This window comes from Mesoplodon mirus (genome assembly GCF_964341445.2).
Source record: "Mesoplodon mirus genome assembly, chromosome: 17".
NCBI lineage: Eukaryota > Metazoa > Chordata > Mammalia > Artiodactyla > Ziphiidae > Mesoplodon > Mesoplodon mirus.
The window spans coordinates 4147555-4170704 of record NC_138993.1 but is presented as its reverse complement, the minus strand read 5'-3'; the positions used below and the strand labels follow the sequence as shown (position 1 = coordinate 4170704).

Genomic DNA, 23150 nt, shown 5'->3' with positions numbered 1-23150 from the left:
TAGTTGATTTTAAGTTTTTCTACTATAAAGCATTTCAAGACATAAATATTTCTTTAAGCAATGATTTAACTACAGCTGACACATTTTGATATGTTGTCATTTAGTTCAAGGTACAGTATTTTCCTTGCAATTTCCTTTTTGACTCATGGGCTATTTAAATGTGTGTTGTTTAATTCCCACACATTTAGGTATTTCCTATCTTCCTTCTGTTATTGATTTCTAACTTAAATCTATCATCAGGGTAAATATTTGGTTGTTTTTTTCTCTCCATACTTTGAATTTGTCATTCTGTTGTCTTCTGGCTCCATTGTTCCTGACGAGAAGGTCATCTTATTGTTGTTGCCCTGTATGTGATGTATCATCTTCCTCTTGCTGCTTTCCATATTTTCCCTTGTCACTGGGTTCCTGCAGTATGCCTATGTTGCCACTAAGTGTAGTTCTCACTGTGTTTATTCTACTTTGGATTCATTGTACCCAAGTTAATGTGTTTTAACCAAATTGCAATGTTTTCAACTGTTATTTCTGCAAGTATTTTTCTGCTGCTTTTGTTTTCCTTTACCTTTACTCCAATTACATATATGATTGAATGCTTGATGTTGACAAGAGATCTGTGACACTGTGCATTTTTCTTCAGTTTTCCTCCCTTTCTTCTTTGGAATAGATTTTTTTTTTTTTTACTGGTCTAACTTCAGATTAGTTGATTCTTTCTTTTCCCATCTCAGATCTGAAGTTCATATAGTATATTATTTCTTCCCTAGAGTTTCTATTTTTTAATAGTTTACATTCTTCTTTTGGGATATCCTGTTTTTTGTTGATTTATAATTGTCATAGTTTCTTTGATTTTTTTGGAAAGTAATAATGTCTGTTCAGTTGAAAAGGGTAGGAATTAGCTGTTTAATGTCTATTTTGATTTCCTACTGTGTTTTAGGATTATGTTTTCTTATTGCATTATATAGCATATTCACTTTTTTTTTGTCTATCCCTAGTAGATTTCTCCCCCTTATTTCAGATATTGTGAAATAGACCACTTTGGAACTTCTGTGCTGTTTCGGCCAATAGAATGACAAAATGAACTTTTCCAGACATGACTGTAAAGACTATCAATTAGGTATAATCAATTCCAGGATTAGGGAGATTTGGCTTAATGCCCACATATGGAAACATGACTTAAAATATTTTATTGATTGAAGCTCAACTAACAGATAGTTGTTAAGACTAATATTATTTTAGGCTGTATTTTCATATATGGGTGGGGAGCTCCAAAATCAGAATAGTGATAGTCCAGTGCTCTTCTTAACTGGTCAGAGCTGACTTGGAGCTTTGGTAAAGGGTGCAGGACTGCATGAAGAAGTGCTTGAAGGACTTGAGGGTGTGTGGCAGGGGGCAGAGAAGGCTTACTAGGTTGGTCCCTGATATTGGGAGAACTTGGTTGCCAAGAAGATGGAATTAAGATTTGAATTAAGACATGAAGAGTCAGACTTGAGATTAATCAAACTGAGTTAGTTTTTTTCCCCTTCACAAATATCACAGTCTAAATATGAAAGTGATCATCAGTCTAAATGGTGAAGTTATTATCATTGCAAGTATTTCAGTAAAAGAACCAGTATCTCTTGATGGGAACTAGGCTTACAAATGGTTTCTAACATCCTCTACTTCAGAAACTTTTCATATTATACCTACAATGTAGTGATGGTAATGCATTATATTCTCTTCATTATGAAGCAAAAGTTTTTACCAACAGTACTTCTACCTTAAAATTTGGAGTGTGTTCTAATCAAGGAACCCTTCTCTCTCCTCAGTTTTTAATAATCTCACCTGAAGTTTGAAAAGGTTAAATTTAAATGAATTTTTAGGAGCTGTTCTATGGGAAGAGAATGATAACTGAGGTCATTTGCTTACTAGAATGTAAAACCCTTGTGTGCCCTTATCATTTTTGATGAAATGCATGTCTAGCTTGCTGAGTGAATGAATAAATGAGTGAGAATTAGAGGTAAAGTTTTGCCCTCCTTCCTTGGCATATTTGTAAATATTTTATGGGTAGACAGGGTCTGCTATTCTGAAATTTTTTAGGAATATAAAATTTGCTTCTGTAGCTTGTCTCTGAAAAAACAAGTATCAATGATGTACCCTAATCTGCATCGGACACATCACATGAGAAAGAAACAAACTTTTGTTAAGTCACTTAGCTTTTGTTTGTTGCTGTTGTTTCCACAGCATGACCTTGACTCTCCCAACTGATAACCTTCTCGTTTTTATGTCTCCTTGTATTTTTCAAGTAGTTTGATCTTCAGAGGCTACTCTGTGTTCCAGTCTTTGGGTACATGCCTTCATACAGTTTCAGAAATAGTAGCCCTCCACTTCTTCCTCTCACGTATGTAGATAATGTAAATTAATATAGCAGGCCAGCATTAGACAACAGGTAGTGGTGGGGAAAATGGCAAACTCCATGTAAACTGGTCAAATAATATTGTGTATTTCTTTGGGGATGTTAAAGCAGTGAGTGTGTTTTTTTGGTTTTACTTTTTATTTTGCTTTTTGGTTTTGGTTGGGGTAGGTAGGAACTTTCTTATATCTGTAAAAAGCTTACTTAATGAATTGGGAAATTTACCAGTAACTGCCATTTGAATGTGGCTGTATGTAGATTATTGCTGACTCCTTTGTAAAGCCTTTTAGAACAGGATGAAGTAAAATGAACCAAAACAGAACACTAAAACATGGTCGTTTGTCTTTTTTTTTTTTTTTTCAGGTTATCTCCCCTCCAGAAGGCTGAGATAGTGGATATGGTTAAGAAACATGTAAAGGCCATCACCCTGGCCATCGGGGACCAAGCCATCCATGTCGGAATGACCCAGACGGCCCACATGGGTGTGGGAATCCATGGGAATGAGGGCATGCAGGCCACCAACAACTCAGATTATGCCATCGTACAGGTCAGTGGTGTGGGTGGTCAGGTGGGCAAGGAGAGGGTTGAAGACCTCGGATTCATCCCCCGAGCTTTACCCCACTCTCTAAGCTCCTTTCTCTAAGAAGCTACCAGCACCTTGTTACCGAGGCCAGGCTCGTGCTGCTCGCCACATACAAGCCAGTAAATGGAGAGACAAGGTGTTGGGACAAGGAATTGCAACTTTATTTGAAAAGCCAGCAGACCAAGAAGATGCTGGACTTGTGTCCCAAAGGACCACCTTGCCTGGGTTAGAATTCAGGCTTCTCTTATACTGAAAGGGGAGGGAGTGAAGTCAAACACTTCTGGGTTCTAGTCAGCCTCTGGAGGGGCTGTGTTAATTTCTCCCTCCTGCAATCATTCACAGATGGACCTGCTCAGGATGTTTCCTGTGAGCTAAACAAAGGTGTTTTAGCCTAATGCTCATTACCTGGGGGGCAGGGGTCCCAGAAGATGTGCCATTATGTGTAATTTAAGCTTCTAGGCAACATCCCTTCAGTGATGAACTTGACATAGAATACAAAGATTCTTTCCTATTACACCATTTGGGGTTCTCTTTAGTTTTGTCCGTACGCACGTTGCATAAGTAAAGTCTTCCCGTTACCAGCTCTGGAGTTGGCAAAACTGCTGCCAATGAGAATCTGTAGCTCCACTAATATAACCTCCAAATCCCCAGTCTCTCCAGTCTGTACTGTATGCTGTGCTTTGTGGTGTCTCTTGGTAAAGACTTAAAATATCCCTATTTCCTTTTTTTTTTTTTTAAAGGAGACACTGCCTCTTGGCAGGCATTTTTAAAAATTGTGTTTTTAGAGGAGTTTTAGCTTCACAGCAAAATGGAGCAGAAAGTACAGATATTTCCCATATATCCCCGTGCCCCCCTACACAAAGCCTTCCCTGTTATCAGCATCCTCCACCAGAGCAGTACATGTGTTATAACCGATGAACCTACACTGACAGGTCATTATCACCCAAGGTCCATAGTTTACATTAGGATTTACTCTTGGTGCTGTACAGTCTGTGGGTCTGGACAAATGTACAGTGACACATATCCACCATTACAGTGTCACAGAGTAGTTTCACGGCCCTCAAAATCCTCGGCACTTCACACGTTCATGCCTCCCTTTGCCCTAAACCTTGGAAACCACTGATCTTTTTACTGTTTCCATAGTTTTGCCTTTTCCATAATGTCATATAGTTGGAATCACACAGAATGTAACCTTTTCAAATGGGCTCCTTTCACTTAGTTATATGCATTTAAAGTTCCTTCAGATCTTTTAAGCCTTGATAGCTCATTTCTTTTCAGTGCTGAATAATATTCCATTGTCTGGATGTATCACAGTTTGTTTATCCATTCACCTGCTGAAGGACATCTTGGTTATTTGCAAGTTTTGTCAGTTATGAATTAAGCTGCCATAAACATCAGTGTGCAGGGTTTTTTTTTTTTGGCTGCATTGGGTCTTTGATGCTGCGTGCGGGGTTTCTCTAGTTGTGGCGAGCAGGGGCTGCTCTTCGTTGTGGTGCGCAGACTTCTCATTGCAGTGGCTTCTCTTGTTGCGGAGCACGGGCTTTAGGCATGCGGGCTTCAGTAGTTGTGGCATGTGGGCTCTAGAGCACAGGCTCAGTAGTTGTGGCACATGGGCTCAGTTGCTCCACGGCAGGTGGGATATTCCTGGACCAGGGATCAAACCCGTGTCCCCTGCATAGGCAGGCAGATTCTTAACCACCGTGCCACCAGGGAAGTTCCAGTGCGCAGGTTTTTGTGTGGACAGAAGTTTTCAGTTCCTTCGGGTAAACATCAAGCAGTGCAATTGCTGGGTTGTATGGTATGTATAAAAGTATGTTTAGTTTTGTAAGAAACTGCCCAACTGTCTTCCACAGTGGCTGTCGCATTTTTTGGAAGGTGTTTAAGAAGAGTGCATGGTCCTATGATTTAAACCTCCTGCATGTTTATGCACCATCCTTTGCTGTTAACAAGAACACCTGCTGTTTCTACATTTTAATATTTTTACTTTTGAAGAATATTTTAATGAACAATTAAGATATTTTGGAACAATGTTTTAATATTGGCTTTTAATAGACGTAATTTTTTTTATCACATTTGAGCAATGAGCAATAACACTCTCATTCTTGCTGGATTCAGGAGCCACATGTAATTCTTGAGCAGCTCCCTAGGAATCACCCTGGGGCTCTAGGTAGGCCATCCCTAGGGGGCTGTTCTTATGGTGGCTGTCCCTGAGAGGCTAGCTGATTTAGTAGTCTGTCCAAAGGTAAGTGGATGCCTAAAACTAGAGTGGTAACAGCATGGATTGTTAGGGCTCTGCCACATAGATGGAAAGCATACAGTCTCAATGTCTGAATCAGGTCAGTTCTAGAATCTTCTCCTTACTCATGGATTAAGTGTCCTGGTTTTATAGATGGGAAGACTGGGGCTCCTATGTACGAGGGGTCTGAGTTAAGGAAAGTGTCAGTGGATTACCGTCAAAGCACCTGTCTGTAAACACAGAAGTGTTTGCACCACACTCACCTGTTTCCTTCACTGCTCAGTGCCGTTGGGATGCATGCTTCCTGTGGGCTCAGCAATTACATGTGCCCTAAACACTGACCTAGTAAACACCCCAGCTGCACACAGCTGGCCGGAATCAGGTGTCCTGGGCCCCCGGGGAATATCTGTTCACCATTTTCTCTAGGGAAGGCAATTCCAGTGTTCTCTTCTTACACCAAATATTAAAAGGTTTAGAATTGCAGCTGCAGCTGTGATCAGGCAGATGGTATAGGATTCCAGGCTTTCTTTTCTTCCTTCCACCCACCCTAAGTCGCCTCACCAAGCCAGTCACTAATGCGGGAGACTGATCTGACTCATGCTTTGACCCCTTTTTATTAAAATGCTATTTCAGGTTGATGGAAACACTTTGTGCTCCATCCGTTTTTCTTTTTGTTTGTTTTTCAGTCTCGATTTTACCTGAGAGCAGCTCTTGGACTGGAGCTGGGCAGAAGGGTGTCCTCCACGCTGTGGGCTGTTTCATACTCCTCCAGGGTGAGTCTTGTCCCCAGGGCCGTAGTGGCCATTCTCCCATTTCCGCCCCATCTGCCCCCCCACAGGTGGGCTGGAGCCGAGGGTCCAGCCGTCTTTCCTTTGCCGCCTCTTGCAATGCACGACCCTCCCTTCCTCAGAGAGGTTCAGTGTAACATTCTGCTCACAACCTAGATCTTTTTCCTCTCAGAAAAGAGGGGCTTCCCTGGTGGTGCAGTGGTTGGGAGTCCGCCTGCCGATGCAGGGGACACGGGTTCGTGCCCCGGTCCGGGAAGATCCCACATGCCACAGAGCGGCTGGGCCCGTGAGCCATGGCTGCTGAGCCTGCGCATCCAGAGCCTGTGCTCTGCAACGGGAGAGGCCACAACAGTGAGAGGCCCACGTACCGCAAAAAAAAAAAAAAAAAAAAAAAAGAGCAGAGTATTTGTTTCTTCCTCTTAAACTTCTTAATATTTTAAAACCATCCCAGGAAATACAACTTTGACTTCAAATGTCTTTTTTCCCCCGCAAATAAATCAGTGCAAAGCTAACAATTGGGGCGATAGGAGTGTTGTCTATAATGATTGGTTTAATAGCAAGCTCTAGGTAAAAACAAACGGTGGCTGCCTTCTTGAATTCACTTATTTCAGTGTAGCTGTGCATTTTATGACTCAGCATCTCCCTCCCCATCCTGACTCTCATGTTCCAAACTCTTAAGCAGTCTTTTTTGAAAGGCTCTTTTTTCCCATATGTACCACCTTATGCCACTTTGAGGTCAGTATTTAATTTTTGTGGTCACAATTACTGAATGTCTCGTTTTGTGGAATAATTCTCCCGAATATTCATCCCCCAAAATGTTTATTGAGTGCTTCCCACATCTTAGGCATGAATCCTGGGTGTAAGCAGTGAGTGAGCAGTGAGCCCTGCTCACTTGTTTGAAGGTGCAAAGTGCTGTGGAAAAGGAACACATAGATGAGGTAAGGCAGCTGAGGCGTGCTGCAGAGATCACACGTTACCTCCTTTTTAATTTTACTTTTTCTCTTTATATATTTATTACAGGAAATGGGGGAAGCGATTCCCATAAGTCTTACGATTCCTATAAGACTTGATCAGACAGAAAAATCCGTGACAGAGATTCTTGTTTCCAGGTTCTTACTTCATTAAATAATTCTGACCCCCTTCTCACGATTAAGGTCCTAGATGTGGATCAGATTAAATTCAAAGCCTTGTAGGTGACAAGTGAAAATCCAAGCAGAATCTCCTGGGCAAAAAGGTGATGTTTATTCATTTATTTTAATGATATAAGTTAATTTTATAAAGCTTTAAAAAAATTCCTTCACAGTGAACAGTCACGTCAGGTTGTCTGGGAACAGGTTTCATTCTGCTTCTGTCCTCCAGAGTGGGAACTGCTGAGGTGGGAAAACAACGTTTTGTGGAGTTGGTCAGTAAGTGGTAGGTTCCTTTGAACTCCATTGACCATTATTTCTGTCTTTTAGTTTAGCTACTTAGAGAAGCTGCTGTTGGTCCATGGAACTTGGAGTTATTTTCGAGTGACCAAATGCATATTGTATCATTTGTACAAGAATGTTGCGTTATATACATCATTGAGGTAAGAAAGGAGATAACACTTTCTTTACTTGAGGAGTTAGATCTTACCTTTGACATAGAACTTGATAGTTTAGTTTTTTTCGTATTTATCTCACTTAAAATACTGTTACATAATCCTGCTTTAAGCTTTTGCTCACATAAAATCGATTTAACATATTTTGCTTAACATTTTTTTGTTATGATATCATGATAACTTGTTGACATAATCTGTGGTTAAAAAAAAATATCCTGTTTGGAACCGAAGTGCATCTCTGCCGGCTCCAGAGCCTCCTGGTGATTAAAGGCACCAGAAATCTCTGGGCTTCTGAGCTGTCTTCCTCCTGACATGGGAAATCTTGTCCCAAGGCTATCGTTGCCTTCCTGACATCCCATTAAGGGACAGGAAGGGCCTTGTTCTCGCAGACGCACGCTCTTTCCTTTTGTGTCTCGGCTGCACTTAGCACTGGTGGTTGAAGCAAGTGCAAAAGAAAACTTTTCACTAGCATTGTCTCCACATGAACAAAATAACATGAAAGAAACCCGTCCCCGCCCTCGTCCCCGTGTTGGGGGCAGCGGGGCTGTGGCTTCCACACTGCAGCCAGCCTTGCTGCCCCTGGTGGGCTGCCATCCTCACAGCCACACTGGCACAGCGCCGGGCGGCAGGGCCCCTGTTTTCCTGAAAATGGACCCACGAAGAGATCCATAACTGCAGTTTTCATGGGCTCTGAAAGTTTGCCATGCCTTTATTGCTTCTGAAAAAGCATGTTTTCTCTAGTATGTAGTGTATAAGGGTTATGGGGTATGGGAAGTGAATCTTCCTTTTTTTATTGAAGTATTGTTGATTTGCAATATTATATTAGTTTCAGGTGTACGACATAGTGATTCAGTAGTTTTACAGATTATACTCCGTTTAAAGTTATTACAAAATGACTACTGTATTTCCTTGTGCTGTATAATATATCCTTGCTACTTTTTAAAAAAATTATTATTTATGTATTGGTTTTTTTAATTGAAGTATAGTTCATTTACAATACTATATTATTTTCATGTGTGCATGCTTAATTTTTTTTATACATGGTAGTTTGTGTCTTAATCCCACACCCCTATCTTGCCCCTCCCTCACTTCCCTCTCCTCATTGGTGACCACTAGTTAGTCCTCTCTGTCTATGCCTGTTTTGTTATATACATTCATTTGCTTTATTTTTTAGATTCCACATATAAGTGTTAACATAGAGTATTTGTCTTTCTCTGTCTGGCTTATTTCACTTAGCATAATACTTTCTAGGTCCATACATGTTGTCTCAAATGGCATCATTTCATTCTTTTTTATGGCTGAGTAATATTCCATTGTATGTATATACCACATCTTTATTCCTTTGTAGATGGGCACAGTATTTACAATAGCCAAGATATGGGAGTGAATCTTCTAACTACCGTTCTGACTTTAAAAATACCTGTGTAAGCTTTAAATTTGGTTGTGGAAATATGTTTTGAAACATTTTATTTTGAAGTAATTATAGATTCACAGGAAATTACAAAAAATATTTACAGGAGATCTTGTGAACTCTTCACCCAGTTTCCCCCAAAGATAACACTGTATAATACAGGTGTTAATATGAAAACCAGGACATTGATACTGGTACAACTTACAGAGCTTATTCAGATTTCATCAGCTTTACATGCACATGTGTGTATGTGTGCATGTGTGTCGCTCTATGCACTTTTATCCCTGTGTAGATTCACATAATCACCAGAGTAATCAAGATACAGACCTGTTCCAATAAAAGGTAGAAACCTGCCCCATCACCACAGGATCTGCCTTGTGTTACTCCTTTATATCCACACCCACCCCTAAGCCCTGGCAGTGGCTAATCTGTTCTCTTTTCCTACAGCTGGGTTCTTGCAAGAATGTTATAAAAGTGCAATCATGTAGTACGTAACTTTTTGAGACTGGATTTTTTTTCACTCAGTATAATTCCCTTCAGATCCATCCAAGTTGTCACACAAACCATCATTTTTCCTTTTTATTGCTGTGTAGTCCTCCACCTGTTGAAGGACACGTAGGTTGGTTTCAGTTTGGAGCCATCATGAATAAAGTCCTGTTAACATGTGTATAGGCTTATGTGTAAACATGAGTTTTCACTTATTCAGGGTAAGTGTCCAAGAGTACATTTGCTGAGTCATATGGTAAGTGTATGTTTAGTCTTAAAAGACACTGCCAAACTGTTTTCCAGAGTGACTTTACCATTTTAAATTGTCACTGGCAAAGTATCTGTTCTCCTGTTTTTCTAGATCTTTGCCAGCGTTCGGTGTTACTACTATTGGTTATTTTAGCCATTCTGATAGGTGTGTAGTAAGATCTCACTGCGTGTTTTTTTTGTTTGTTTTGTTTTTTGTGGTACGCGGGCCTCTCACTGTTGTGGCCTCTCCCGTTGCGGAGCACAGGCTCCGGACGCGCAGGCTCAGCGGCCATGGCTCACAGGCCCAGCCGCTCTGCGGCATGTGGGATCCTCCTGGACCGGGGCACGAACCCGCGTCCCCTACATCGGCAGACGGACTCTCAACCACTGCGCCACCAGGGAAGCCCTCACTGCGGTTTTAAATTACATTTTGCTAGCGGCTGATGATGTTGAGCAACTTTTCATGTGCTTATTTGCTCTTTGCATATCTTCTTCAGTGAAATGTCTCTTCATATCTTTTGTCATTTCTAACTGGATTGTTAGGTTTTTTCACTGTTAACTTTTGAGAGTTCTCCACATATTCTAGATATTACTCCTGTGTCGGAAATGAAGTTTGCAAATATTTTCTCCCAGCATGTTGTGTTTTCATGGTATAATGTTAGCTGTAGGTTTTTTATAGATGCCCTTCATCAAGGTGAGGAAGTTCCCCTCTTTTCCTAGACTGCTGAGAGTTTTTTTGTTTTGTTCTGTTTTTTTAACATCTTTATTAGAGTATAATTGCTTTACAGTGGTGTGTTCATTTCTGCTTTATAACAAAGTGAATCAGTTATACATATGTTCCCATATCTCTTCCCTCTTGCATCTCCCTCCCTCCCACCCTCCCTATCCCACCCCTCTAGGTGGACACAAAGCACCGAGCTGATCTCCCTGTGCTATGTGGCTGCTTCCCACTAGCTATCTATTTTACGTTTGGTAGTGTGTATATGTCAATGTTACCTCTCACTTCGCCCCAGCTTACCCTTCCCCCTCCCTGTATCCTCAAGTTCATTCTCTAGTAGGTCTGTGTCTTTATTCCCGTCTTGCCCCTAGGTTCTTCTGACCTTTTTTTAAAATTTTTTTTAGATTCCATATATATGTGTTAGCATACGGTATTTGTTTTTCTCTTTCTGACTTACTTCACTCTGTATGACAGACTCTAGGTCCATCTACCTCACTGCAAATAACTCAGTTTCGTTGCTTTTTATGGCTGAGTAATATTCCATAGTGTATATGTGCCACATCTTTTTTATCCATTCATCTGTCGATGGACACTTAGGTTGCTTCCATGTTGCCTATTGTAAATAGAGCTGCAGTGAACATTTTGGTACATGACTCTTTTTGAATTATGGTTTTCTCAGGGTATATGCCCAGTACTGGGATTGCTGTGTCGTATGGTAGTTCTATTTTTAGTTTTTTAAGGAACCTGCATACTGTTCTCCATAGTTGCTGTATCAATTTACATTCCCAGCAACAGTGCAAGAGGATTTCCTTTCTCCACACCCTCTCCAGCATTTATTGTTTGTAGATTTTTTGATGATGGCCATTCTGACCAGTGTGAGATGATATCTCATTGTAGTTTTGATTTGCATTTCTCTAATGATTAATGATGTTGAGCATTCTTTCATATGTTTGTTGGCAGTCTGTATATCTTCTTTGGAGAAATGTCTATTTAGGTCTTCTGCCCATTTTTGGATTGGGTTGTTTGTTTTTTTGTTATTGAGCTGCATGAGCTGCTTGTAAATTTTGGAGATTAATCCTTTGTCAGTTGCTTCATTTGCAAATATTTTCTCCCATTCTGAGGGTTGTCTTTTGGTCTTGTTTATGGTTTCCTTTGCTGTGCAAAAGCTTTTGAGTTTCATTAGGTCTCATTTGTTTATTTTTGATTTTATTTCCATTTCTCTAGGAGGTGGGTCAAAAAGGATCTTGCTGTGATTTATGTCATAGAGTGTTCTGCCTGTGTTTTCCTCTAAGAGTTTGATAGTTTCTGGCCTTACATTTAGGTCTTTAATCCATTTTGAGCTTATTTTTGTGTATGGTGTTAGGGAGTGATCTAATCTCATTCTTTTACATGTACCTGTCCAGTTTTCCCAGCAACACTTATTGAAGAGGCTGTCCTTTCTCCACTGTATATTCCTGCCTCCTTTATCAAAGATAACAGAAGCCTAAACTCTTCACATGTGTTTTCAATCATAGCAGATCATTCTAGGGTAACTACATGACATTTGTACCCAATGTATGTTGATAATATAATCAAAATCTCTTTAAATCTGCCTGTACAATGTTTTCATATTTTTAAAATTAATTTATTAATTTATTTATTTTTGGCTGCGTTGGGTCTTCATTGCTGCGTGCAGGCTTCTCATTGCAGCGGCTTCTCTTGTTGCAGACACGGGCTCTAGGCACGCGGGCTCAGTAGTTGTAACTCGCGGGCTCTAGAGCACAAGCTTAGTAGTTGTGGTGCACGGGCTTAGTTGCTCCGCGGCATGTGGGATCTTCCCGCACCAGGGCTTGAACCCGAGTCTCCTGCATTGGCAGGCGGATTCTTAACCACTGCGCCGCCAGGGAAGTCCCTGTTTTCATATTTTTAAGCCAAGTAAAAACTGCTGAACTCTACCTAAACCCGTTCCATTTAATACATATAATTTAGAGTTGTCTACCTTTGTGTCTATGTGGGTATGTGTGTATGTTTATAGTATAATTCCATGTCCTTTTAAGCCTCTTGGTAGAAAATTTGTACTTGTGGAAATATCACACTGTGTTTGTACTAAATGATGAATTTTTATATCAAGCCTACAGTAAATACTATTTTCCATTTTAGTGGAATTTTCTAACAATAAATAATCCCATACCATTACTTGAGTTATTCTGAATTCAAAAACTAGATGGAGGGACTTCCCTGGTGGCAATTACTGGCAATGCCAGAGATAGACTCTGTCTACTTATTTGATAACTAAATTTGAATGAGTTGTCATACTACTTCTAGAGGTTATACATTATTTCTGCTACTGCTCCTGCATGACTAACTGCTATCAGAATTACCCTCCTACCAGAAAAAAAATTGAATACCAGAAAAATACCAGTTTTCAAGCATTAGACACCAGGCTGCTCATTGCTGTGATCTCTGAGAGCAGGCCTGTTTCTAGGCCACAGTGAAGAAAGATGGGCCCAGAAGAAAGCCCACCTGTCTTACTGAATTGAAGATACAGACTGAATTCAGTGGGCCAAGAGGGCTAGAATTTGCCAGATGGAGTATCAGAGATAGACAAATTGTACTGAGACATGGAGAGAGAGAAAAAGAGGTGCAGACACAGAGAAATACAGAGACAGAGTGTTTCTGGAAATCTGTGGAGAGCCCCCTTGAGCCTTTGGCTGATGATTTATCTGTATGTGCATGAGGAAAGTCTGCCCAAAGCTAAGGAAAAAACCACCAGAAAGCAGTAAGCTAGACTCCTGGAGCTCATTCAGGGCTGGGAACAGTTTGTATTCCTATCAGCCAGTTTGGGAAGACTTACTACGCAGGATATTGGGGAAATTCCTTACATAAGTCACACTTTTAAAAATAAGGATGAATTAGTCCCATAATAAACACTATTCTGGACCCATCATAACGAAACTTAAAAGCACACCTCAAAAGTATTAAGCTGATTTGCAAGTCACTTACCTGCATGTTAGAACACAAACAATTTTTTTTTAGTTTTTAATTTTTAAAAATTGAATATAGTTTCTTTAAATTCTATAGTGCTTTACAATTTTCAAAAGTTTCACACACATGATTTCACATAATCCAATAATAACCCCTTTTTTCCCTATTCCCATATTGCCCCTACCCACTTCCCTCTCCCCACTGGTAAGTACTAGTTTGTTCTCTATATCTGTGAGTCTGCTGTTTTTTTCTTCTATTCACTAGTTTGTTGTATTTTTCAGATTTCACATATAAGGGATATCATACAGTATCTATCTTTTTCTGTCTGACTTATTTCACTTAGCATAATGCCCTCCAAGTCCATCCATGTTGCTGCAAATGGCAAAGTTTCATTATTTTTTATGGCTGAGTAGTATTCCATTGTGTGTGTGTGTGTGTGTGTGTGTGTGTGTGTAATCAAATATATGTATGCGTATATTGGGTTGGCCAAAAAGTTCATTCGGTTTTAAGTAAAAAGATACATTTTTCATTTTCACCAAGAACCTTATTGAATAATGTATTCATTAACCAAATGAACTTTTTGGCCAACCCAATATATATATATACCACATCTCCTTTATTCATTCATCTGTTGATGGACACTTAGGTTGCTTCCATGCCTTGGCAATTGTTAGTAATAATGCTATGAACATTGGGGTACATGTATTTTTTCAAATTACTGTTTTTGGTTTTTTTCAGATATATACCCAGGTGTGGAATTACTGGGTCATATGGTAGTTCTATTTTTAGTTTTCTGAGAAACCTCCATACTGTTTTCCACAGTGGCTGCACCAGTTTACATTCCCACCAACACTGTACGAGCATTCCCTTTTCTCTGCATCCTCGCCAATGTTTGTTATTCGTGTTCTTTTTAATGACAGCCATTCTGACAGGTGTGAGATGATATCTTTTTTTATCATCATCCAGAGATAACCTCTTTTTAAAAATAATTTGTTTATTTTATTTATTTATTTTGGCTGTGTTGGGTCTTCATTGCAGTGCCCAGGCTTCTCATTGCAGTAGCTTCTCTTGTTGTGGGGCATGGGCTCTAGGCACATGGGCTTCAGTAGTTGTAGCATGCAGACTCGGTAGTTGTGGCACACGGGCTTAGTTGCTCCATGGCATGTGGGATCATCCCAGACCACGGATCAAACTCGTGTCCCCTGAATTGGCAGGCAGATTCTTATCCACTGCACCACCAGGGAAGTCCCATGAGGTGACATCTTATTGTGGTTTTGATTTGCATTTCCCTGATGATTAGTGATGTTGAGTATCTTTTCATGTTCCTGTTGGCCATCTGCATTTCATCTTTGGAAAAATGTCTGTTCGGTTCTTCTGCCCATTTTGAAATCAGATTGTTTGTTTTTTTGATGTTGGGTCATATGAGCTGTTTATATATATTGGCTATTAACCCCATATCAGTCTTATCATTTGCAAATATCTTCTCTCATTTGGTAGGTTGTCATTTCATTTTGTTGATGGTTTCTTTTGTTTCCCAAAGCTTTTAAGTTTGATTATGTCTCATTTGTTTTTGCTTTTGTTTCCTTTGCCTTAGGAGGCAGATCCAAAAAAATATTGCTGCAATTTATGTCACAGTGTGTTCCACCCGTGTTTTCTGTTAGGAGTTTAATATCAGTAGTATCCCATCTTATATTTAGGTCTTTAATCCATTTTGAGTTTATTTTTGTTTATGGTGTTAGAGAATGTTCTAATCTCATTGTTTTACATGCAGCTGTCCAGTTTTCCCAGCATCAGTTACTGAAGAGACTGTCTTTTCTCCACTGTATATTCTTGCCTCCTTTGTCATAGATTAATTGACCATAAGTGTATGGGTTTATTTCTGGGCTCTCTATTCTGTTCCATTGATCTATGTATCTATTTTTGTGCCAGTACCATACTGTTTTGATTACTGTAACTTTGTAGTATAGTCTGAAGCCAGGGAGCGTGAATCCTCCAGCTCTGATCTTTCTCAAGATTGTTTTGGGAATTCGGAGTCTTTTGTGTTTCCATACACCTCTTAAAATTATTTGTTCTAGTTCTGTGAAAAATACCATTGGTATTTTGACAGAGATTGCATTGAATCTGTAGATAGGCAAACAATTTTTAAAGAACAAAATTAAGCATTCGGTAACACAAAATTCACCATGTTTTGCATCCACTAAAGGATATAAGGCATACGAAGAAATAGGTAAATAAGATCCGTAGAAGGTCAAAAATAAATCAGTAAGAGCAGGTCCAGAAATTATAAGATGATGGAATTAGTAGATAAGGACCTTATGAGCATGTTCAAGGATATAAAGGAAAACATGAATATAATGAGGAGAAAAATGGAGATATAGAAAAGAAACAAATAGAACTTTATGCTTAAAAATTCAATATCCAAAATGAACATTTTTCTGGATGGGATTAAGAGTAGATTAGAAAGTTCAGGAAAAAAATTACTAAATATGAAGACATAGCAATAGAGAAGCCCAGAGAGAAAAATCGGAAAAATTTAACAGAGCCTCACTTTGCTCCAGTACAATATTAAGCATTCTAATTTTCATAAACTTAGAGTTTCCAAAGAAAGAAGGTGAAAAAATAATATTTGAAGAAATAATGGTTGAAAGTGTCAAATTTGATGAAAACTGTAAACTCACAAATCTAAGAATCTCAACAATCTCTTCTCAAGAAGAGTAACCTAAAAAATGACACAGAAATGTTCTTCATAACCAAATTGCTGAATATCAGTGATCAAGAGAATAATCTTTAAATCAGCCAGATAAAAAACAAGAATTACATACAGGAGATAAATCTAAGAATAAAAGCAGATTTCTCATTGGAAACCATGCAGCATAGAGGACAATGGAGTATCTTTAAAGATCTGAAAGAAAAGAAATCCATTAACCCAAAATTCTATACCCAGCAAAAATGTCTTTTGAAAATTAAGGTGAAATAAAAACTAATTCAAACCAAGAGAACAGAAAATTCATCACCAGAAGACCTGTAATACCTGTAATGTTAGAGGAAGCTCTTCAGGCAAAAGAAGAAGTATACCAGAAAGAGATCTGGGTCTGTCCAAAGCAATGTAAAGCAACAGAAGTGTTAATCATGTGGGCATTCATAAGAGACCCTCCCACCCCATTTTCGATCATGTTAACAGACATTTGGCTATTTAAAGCAAAATGTATTGTAGGGCTTGTAACTACAGCACAATATAGATTGATAACTCTAGGTATCTATCTATAGTTACAGGTAGGTAACTATAGCACAATGAATGGGAGGGAGGAACTGGAGTATATTATTATTTGAACTTTATGATACATTGCATATGTTTAAAGTAAATTTTTAAAGAACAACTAAGAAAAACAAAAACAGAAAAGGTATAACTAGTAAGCCAATAGTGGAGATAAAAGAAAATCTTAAAAAATATTCAGTTAATCCAAAAGAAGTCAAGAAATGAGGTAAAGAGGAAGAATAAATGCAACAAATAGAAAAAAATAGGAAGATGGTAGATTTAAATCCAGACATATTTATAATTACATTGACTACAAGTGTTCTAAATACTCCAGTTAAAAGGCAGAGACTGTCAGATTAAAAAATCAAGACACAATTATATGATTTCCACAATAAAATCTACTTTAAAGACACCAATAGGTCAAAAGGAAAAAGATGAAAAAGGTTTACCATGTAGATTCTAATCAAAAGAAAACTGGAGTGGCTATATTAATTACACAAATAACAGCCTTTAGAAAAAGAAATATGGCTAATAGTGAAGATGGACATTTCTTAATTTTAAAGGGGTTAATTTATCAATAACACATTAGATTCCTAAATATGTAAAGTGTCTAATAACATAGCTTATTAGAACTTATTAGAAATGGAGCAGAATTTGATACAATTAAATGACAAATTAAGTAAATTGACAATGACAGTCAAAGTTTTAAATACTCCTTTCTGTAGTTGATAGAAACTATAGATGAAAATTCAGAAAGGGTATAGAAGATTTGAACACTTCTATAACAAACTGGCCCTAACTGACATTTATAGAAAACTACCCAACAACAGCAGAATACGCCTTCTTCTCAAATGAATATGGGACATTCACCAAAATAGACCACATACTGGGCAATAAAACAAGTCTTAATAAATTCAGAAGGATGAAAATCATATGGAATATGTTCTCTGATCCCAGGAATTTAAACTAGAAACCAATAACAGCAATAGATTAGAGAAAACCGCACATATTTTAAAATTAAGGAACATGCTTCTAAATACGCTGTTGAATCAAAGGATTGGATCAATTAGAAAAATTAAGTCATGATTTGGTAGATCTGTTCCAATCTATGTGTCTCAATAATGACTTCTTTGTAAGTAACTTTTTTTTTTTTGGTGGTACGCGGGCCTCTCACTGTTGTGGCCTCTCCCGTGGCGGAGCACAGGCTCCGGACGCGCAGGCTCAGCGACCATGGCTCACGGGCCCAGCCGCTCTGCGGCATGTGGGATCTTCCCAGACCGGGGCACGAACACGTGTCCCCTGCACTGGCAGGCGGACTCTCAACCACTGCGCCACCAGGGAAGCCCTGTAAGTAACTTTTGTGTTTAAATAGTTTATGACTTACCAGAAGTTTGCAAAATTAGTTTTGTGTACCCTTCACCCAGCTTTCCCCACAGTGATACCTTAATAATTGCAGTACATTATCAAAGCCAGGAAAATGACATTGCTAACTCAGATACAGACTGAAAGCTCTTTTTAGTAGAGTCTTGTTTCCTATGTAGATTTTCACTTCACTGCCACCTATTACTCTGGGAATCTTTGAACAGTGTTGCAGTCAGGAGAGCCTGCTTAGGTATCCACAACTCTACACAATTTCTCAGACAGGCGATATTTTCAATATAAAGGTAAGCAGAAGATTATTGCAGGTCTTTCATCTCAACTTCCCTCCAAAAGGTACTTTTGTCTCTTCCCTTTCTGCTGCTTTAGGAAAAATAATAAAAAAACACAAGGAATGCAGCCCTGTGCCATGTTTTTATGTACTCTACCCAACGTTCCATGAATCCTGAGGTTTTCCAATTTGGTAGTAGCTTTGTTTTTGAACCAGTTTCTTACATTCTTTCCTAAAATCTGCTTCACTCCAGGAAATTTGAGTCACAGGCCAAATATGTTTTTTCCACATTCTTTTCTTCTCTAGTCCTCTATCTGTTAGTCTTTGTGGCAAGCATGAATAAAAAAAAAAAAGCTGGTATATTTAGAATTGAATGAACAAAGACTTGTTATTGTTCTATCATTTCCTAACTGATGTGCACCCTTGTTTGATTGATCCCATAGATTTTATATTGAGATTTCCTTTAAGTGTTCAGGCATACCTTGTTTTATTGCACTTTGTAGATAGTATGTTTCTTACAAATTGAAGGTTTGTGTCAAGCCTGCATTGTCAGATGATGGTTAGCATTTTAATTAATGTGTGTACATTGGTTTTTTTTAGACATAATGCTATTGTACACTTAATAGACTACAGTATAGTGTAAACTTAACTTTTATATGTACTGGGAAACTAAAAAATTCATGTGACTCACTTTATTGCAATATTTGCTTTATTGTGGTGGTCTGGAACCAAACCTGCAGTATCTCTGAGGTATGCCTGTATATGGGGTATTAAAAATTATTTCAACCAGAACCAGGGTGTAAATGTAAAGGTACAGAGTGTATCATGTAAAATATGGTATTAAATTATATTTAAAGTACTATAATTTAAAGACTGAAAGTATTTTTATTATTTCTTTAAAAAAATTCCCTCTGGTTCTCTTCTGCTGGATAATTTAAGTTTTTATATGTTTTTATAATAAATATACTATCTTTGAGATCTACACATTTATATTTAATAGATTTGTTTTTCAAATAATATCATACTGTAATTTCACAGTCACTTCTTTTAAGAGGAGAATAAAGAAATAGAAATTTTCAGTCTCCAGGAAGACATTTTAGCTTTGCAACTGTGTTTCACCCAGCAAATATACTTTATAATGTCACATATCTTTAGATTTAGACCAGGGTACTATCTTGACTTTCTTTTTTATTTGTTTTTTTTTTTTTCTTTTTGCGGTATGCGGGCCTCTCACTGTTGTGGCCTCTCCCGTTGCGGAGCACAGGCTCCGGATGCGCAGGCCCAGCGGCCATGGCTCACGGGCCCAGCCGCTCCGCGGCATATGGGATCCTCCCAGACCGGGGCACGAACCCATATCCCCTGCATCGGCAGGCGGACTCTCAACCACTGCGCCACCAGGGAGGCCCTTGACTTTCTTGCTTTGTCTTCTTTTAGGTGCTTTGGATTCAATGTATAAATGCTTTGGTCCATTCCTTCATTCTCTTCTGATTGCCCACAAAAATGCTGGAACATGGTAATAGCTTAATTGTTTCAAATATTCAGCAAAGAACATGTTATTCGCAATGTGGGGGGTGTGTGTCAGTGTTTCTGTGTGTGTCTCTACAGAAAGAACTGAAGAACGAAAATAGGATTAAAAATATATTTAGATATGTATTCACCTAAATCTAATAGTATAATCTAAATAACAGAGTGTAGTTTGAACATTTAACAGATGGCCTTTAGAGACCATTCTCTTTGCCTCTGACATGTATAAATTGTGAATTAGTGCTTTTATTGTTAATTTTTAATAAACATTTGAGATACTATGTGCTTTGTGATAGAAAGCACAACAGTTCTAATGGGTCATAGATTCTGTTAGTTTGAAATTTATGTCTACTTTATGTATTGTTTTCATTTCTCAAACTGCATGCTTCAACTTAAACTGTAATACAAGTCCAACAACAGTGGTTAAGAGTCTGCCTGCCAATGCAGGGGACATGGGTTTGATCCCTGGTCCGGGAAGATCCCACATGCCGCGGAGCAACTAAGCCTGTGTGCCACAACTACTGAGCCCGCATGCTCTAGAGCCCTCATACTGCAACTACTGAGCCCACATGCTGAAACTACTGAAGCCTGTGCACCCTAGAGTCCCTGCTCCACAACAAGAGAAGCCACCACAATGAGAAGCCCGCACACTGCAACGAAGAGTAGCCCCTGCTTGCCACAACTAGAGAAAGCCTGCACGCAGCTACGAAGACCCAGCACAACCAAAAATAAATAAATAAATAATAATAATTTTTAAAAAAGAGAGTCCCACTAAAATCAAGGCAGCTGTGTGCTTGCTCAAGGCTGCACTTTCCAAGGAGCCACACTGAGGTTTCATACTATGGGGGAAATAGATTTCACTAAAAAAGCCTAGCCAAATCATGAAACAAATAAACGTGCTTCAACAATAAGTACAAGCCTTAAAGGAGGAGGAGAGGAAACAGTATTCAGAGCAGCTATAATATATTATATAAAATGTCTAGTTTTTAACTACAGAAAAAAAAGAAAAATGAAACATGCAAAGAAACAGAACTGTGTGACCCATACACAGGAGAAAAAAGCAGGCAACAGAAACTGCCTGTGAGAGGGCCCAGATGTCAGATTTAACAAAGAGTTTGAAGTAGCTGTTAAAAATATGTCCAAAGAACTAAAAGAAACCATGCTTGAAGGTATGAAGGCAATTGCACATCAAATAGAGATTATCAATAAAGAGATAGGAATTATAATAAAGAACCAAATGAAAATCCTGGAGTTAAAAAGTACCAAAGTGAAAAATGTGTTAGGCTCAACAGTAGATTTGAACTGGAAGAAAAAAGGGTAGCAAACTTGAAGTTAGATCAATAGAGAATACATAATTTGAAGACCAGAGGAAAAAATAGAGTGAAGAAAATTTAACAGAGCCTCAGAGAATGTGAGAAGCCTTTAAACACACCAACATAAGCACAATGAGAGTACCAGAACTAGAGGAGAAAAACAGTGAAGTAGAAAAAAAATCAAGGAAATAATAGCTGAAAAGTGTCAAATTAGCTGAAAAACATTAATCCACACATCCAAGAAACCCAATTAACTCCAAGTGAGATAAATACTAAGAGATTCACAACCAGACACACTGAAGCAAAAATGTTGAAAGCCAAAAATGATGGGAAAATATTGAAAGGAAAGAAAAATGACTCATCCATACAAAGGAACTCCAATGAGAATAACAGATGATTTCTTTTTGGAAAAGATGGAGGCCAGAATATAGTGGGGTGACACAAATGCCGAAAGAAAAAAAAAAGAAAACACCTATCAGCCAAGAATCTTAGCTCAGCAAAATAATCTTTCAAAAATGAAGGCATGGGCCTCCCTGGTGGCGCAGTGGTTGAGAGTCCGCCTGCCGATGCAGGGGATACGGGTTCGTGCCCCGGTCTGGGAGGATCCCATATGCCGCGGAGCGGCTGGGCCCGTGAGCCACGGCCGCTGGGCCTGCGCATCCGGAGCCTGCGCATCCGGAGCCTGTGCTCCGCAACGGGAGAGGCCACAACAGTGAGAGGCCCGCATACCGCAAAAAGAATAGAAAAAAAAAAAAAAAAAAAAAAATGAAGGCAAAATAAAGATATTACCAGATAAACAGAAAAATGAGAGAATTTGATGCTAGAATACACACCTTTATAAGAGATACTAAAGGAAGTTCTTCAGGTTAAAAGCAAGTAAACCCAGACAAAAATTTGAGTCCACCAAAACCACAAAGAGCACTGGTAGAGGAAATGATGTATTTATACATGACAGTATAAATGCATACTTTGTCTTCTGTCTTTTCATAACTGATTTTAAAAGCAACTTAATAAAACAATATAGATGCAAAATCTTCAACAAAATATCAATATGCCAAATTTAGCAATACATAAAAGGATTATAAACAATAACCAAGTGGGATTTATCCCAAGAATGCAAGGTTGGCTTAACATCCTGAAATAGACTGATGTAATACATCATAGCAATAGAGTAAAGGACAGAAATGACATGACCATCTCAGTAGATTCAGTAAAAGAATTTGACAAAAGCCAATACTCCTTTGTGATAAAAATTCTCAACAAACTAGGAATAAAATGGAGCTTCCTCAACCTGATCAAGGACATCTACAAAAAACCCATAGTTAACATTATGCTTAGTGGTGAAAGACTGAATGCTCTCCCCCTAAAATCAAGAACAAGACAAAGATATTATTTCTAACATTTCTATTCATCATTGTGCTGGAAATTCTAGCTAGTACAACTGGGCAAGAAAATACAATAATTGTCATACAGGTTAGAAAGGAAGAAGTAAAATGATCTCTCTTTGCATATGACATTTTATAAATATATATATATATATATATACACTAGTGAATCTACTAAAAACCATTAGAACTAATAAATAAATTAAGTAAAGTGTCAGGATACAAGATCAGTATACACAAAAATCTATTTTATTTCTATAAAATAAAAATAAGAAAACTGAAGGTGAGATTAAGAAAACAACTCAACTTACAATTGCATCAAAATGAATAAAATACATATGACTAAATTTAACAAAAGAAGTGTAAAATTCATACTTTGAAAATTACAATTCATTGTTGAAAGAAATTAAAGAAGGATTAAGTGAATGTAAAGACATCCCATGTTTATGAATTAGAAGACAATATTGTTAAACTGGCAATACTCCTCAAATCAGTTTAAAGGTCCAATGCAATTCTTCTCTGTTTAAAGGTCCAATGCAATTCTTCTCTAAGTCCCAGCTGACTTCTTTGCAGAGATGTACAAGCTGATTCTAAAATTGATATGGAAATGCAAGGGACCCAGAA

General features: G+C 38.4%; 1 protein-coding gene across 4 annotated transcripts in view; it reads left to right on the top strand.

Annotated features, from left to right (window-relative positions):
* Positions 1–23150, top strand: part of LOC309792369 (phospholipid-transporting ATPase IB-like) — a 75512-nt gene that overhangs the window by 44794 nt on the left and 7568 nt on the right. For 3 of the 4 annotated variants that reach the window (XR_014291684.1, XR_014291685.1, XR_014291686.1), the window contains 3 exons: positions 2280–2371; positions 2747–2930; positions 5889–7560. Coding sequence is in view for 1 of the 4 variants with exons in the window: in XM_082601952.1 (XP_082458078.1) it covers positions 2322–2371; positions 2747–2930; positions 5889–5975 (321 nt within the window). In the remaining 3 variants the exon portion in view is untranslated. The remainder of the gene's footprint in view (positions 1–2279; positions 2372–2746; positions 2931–5888; positions 7561–23150) is intronic. The other variant, XM_082601952.1, reaches the window with a different exon arrangement.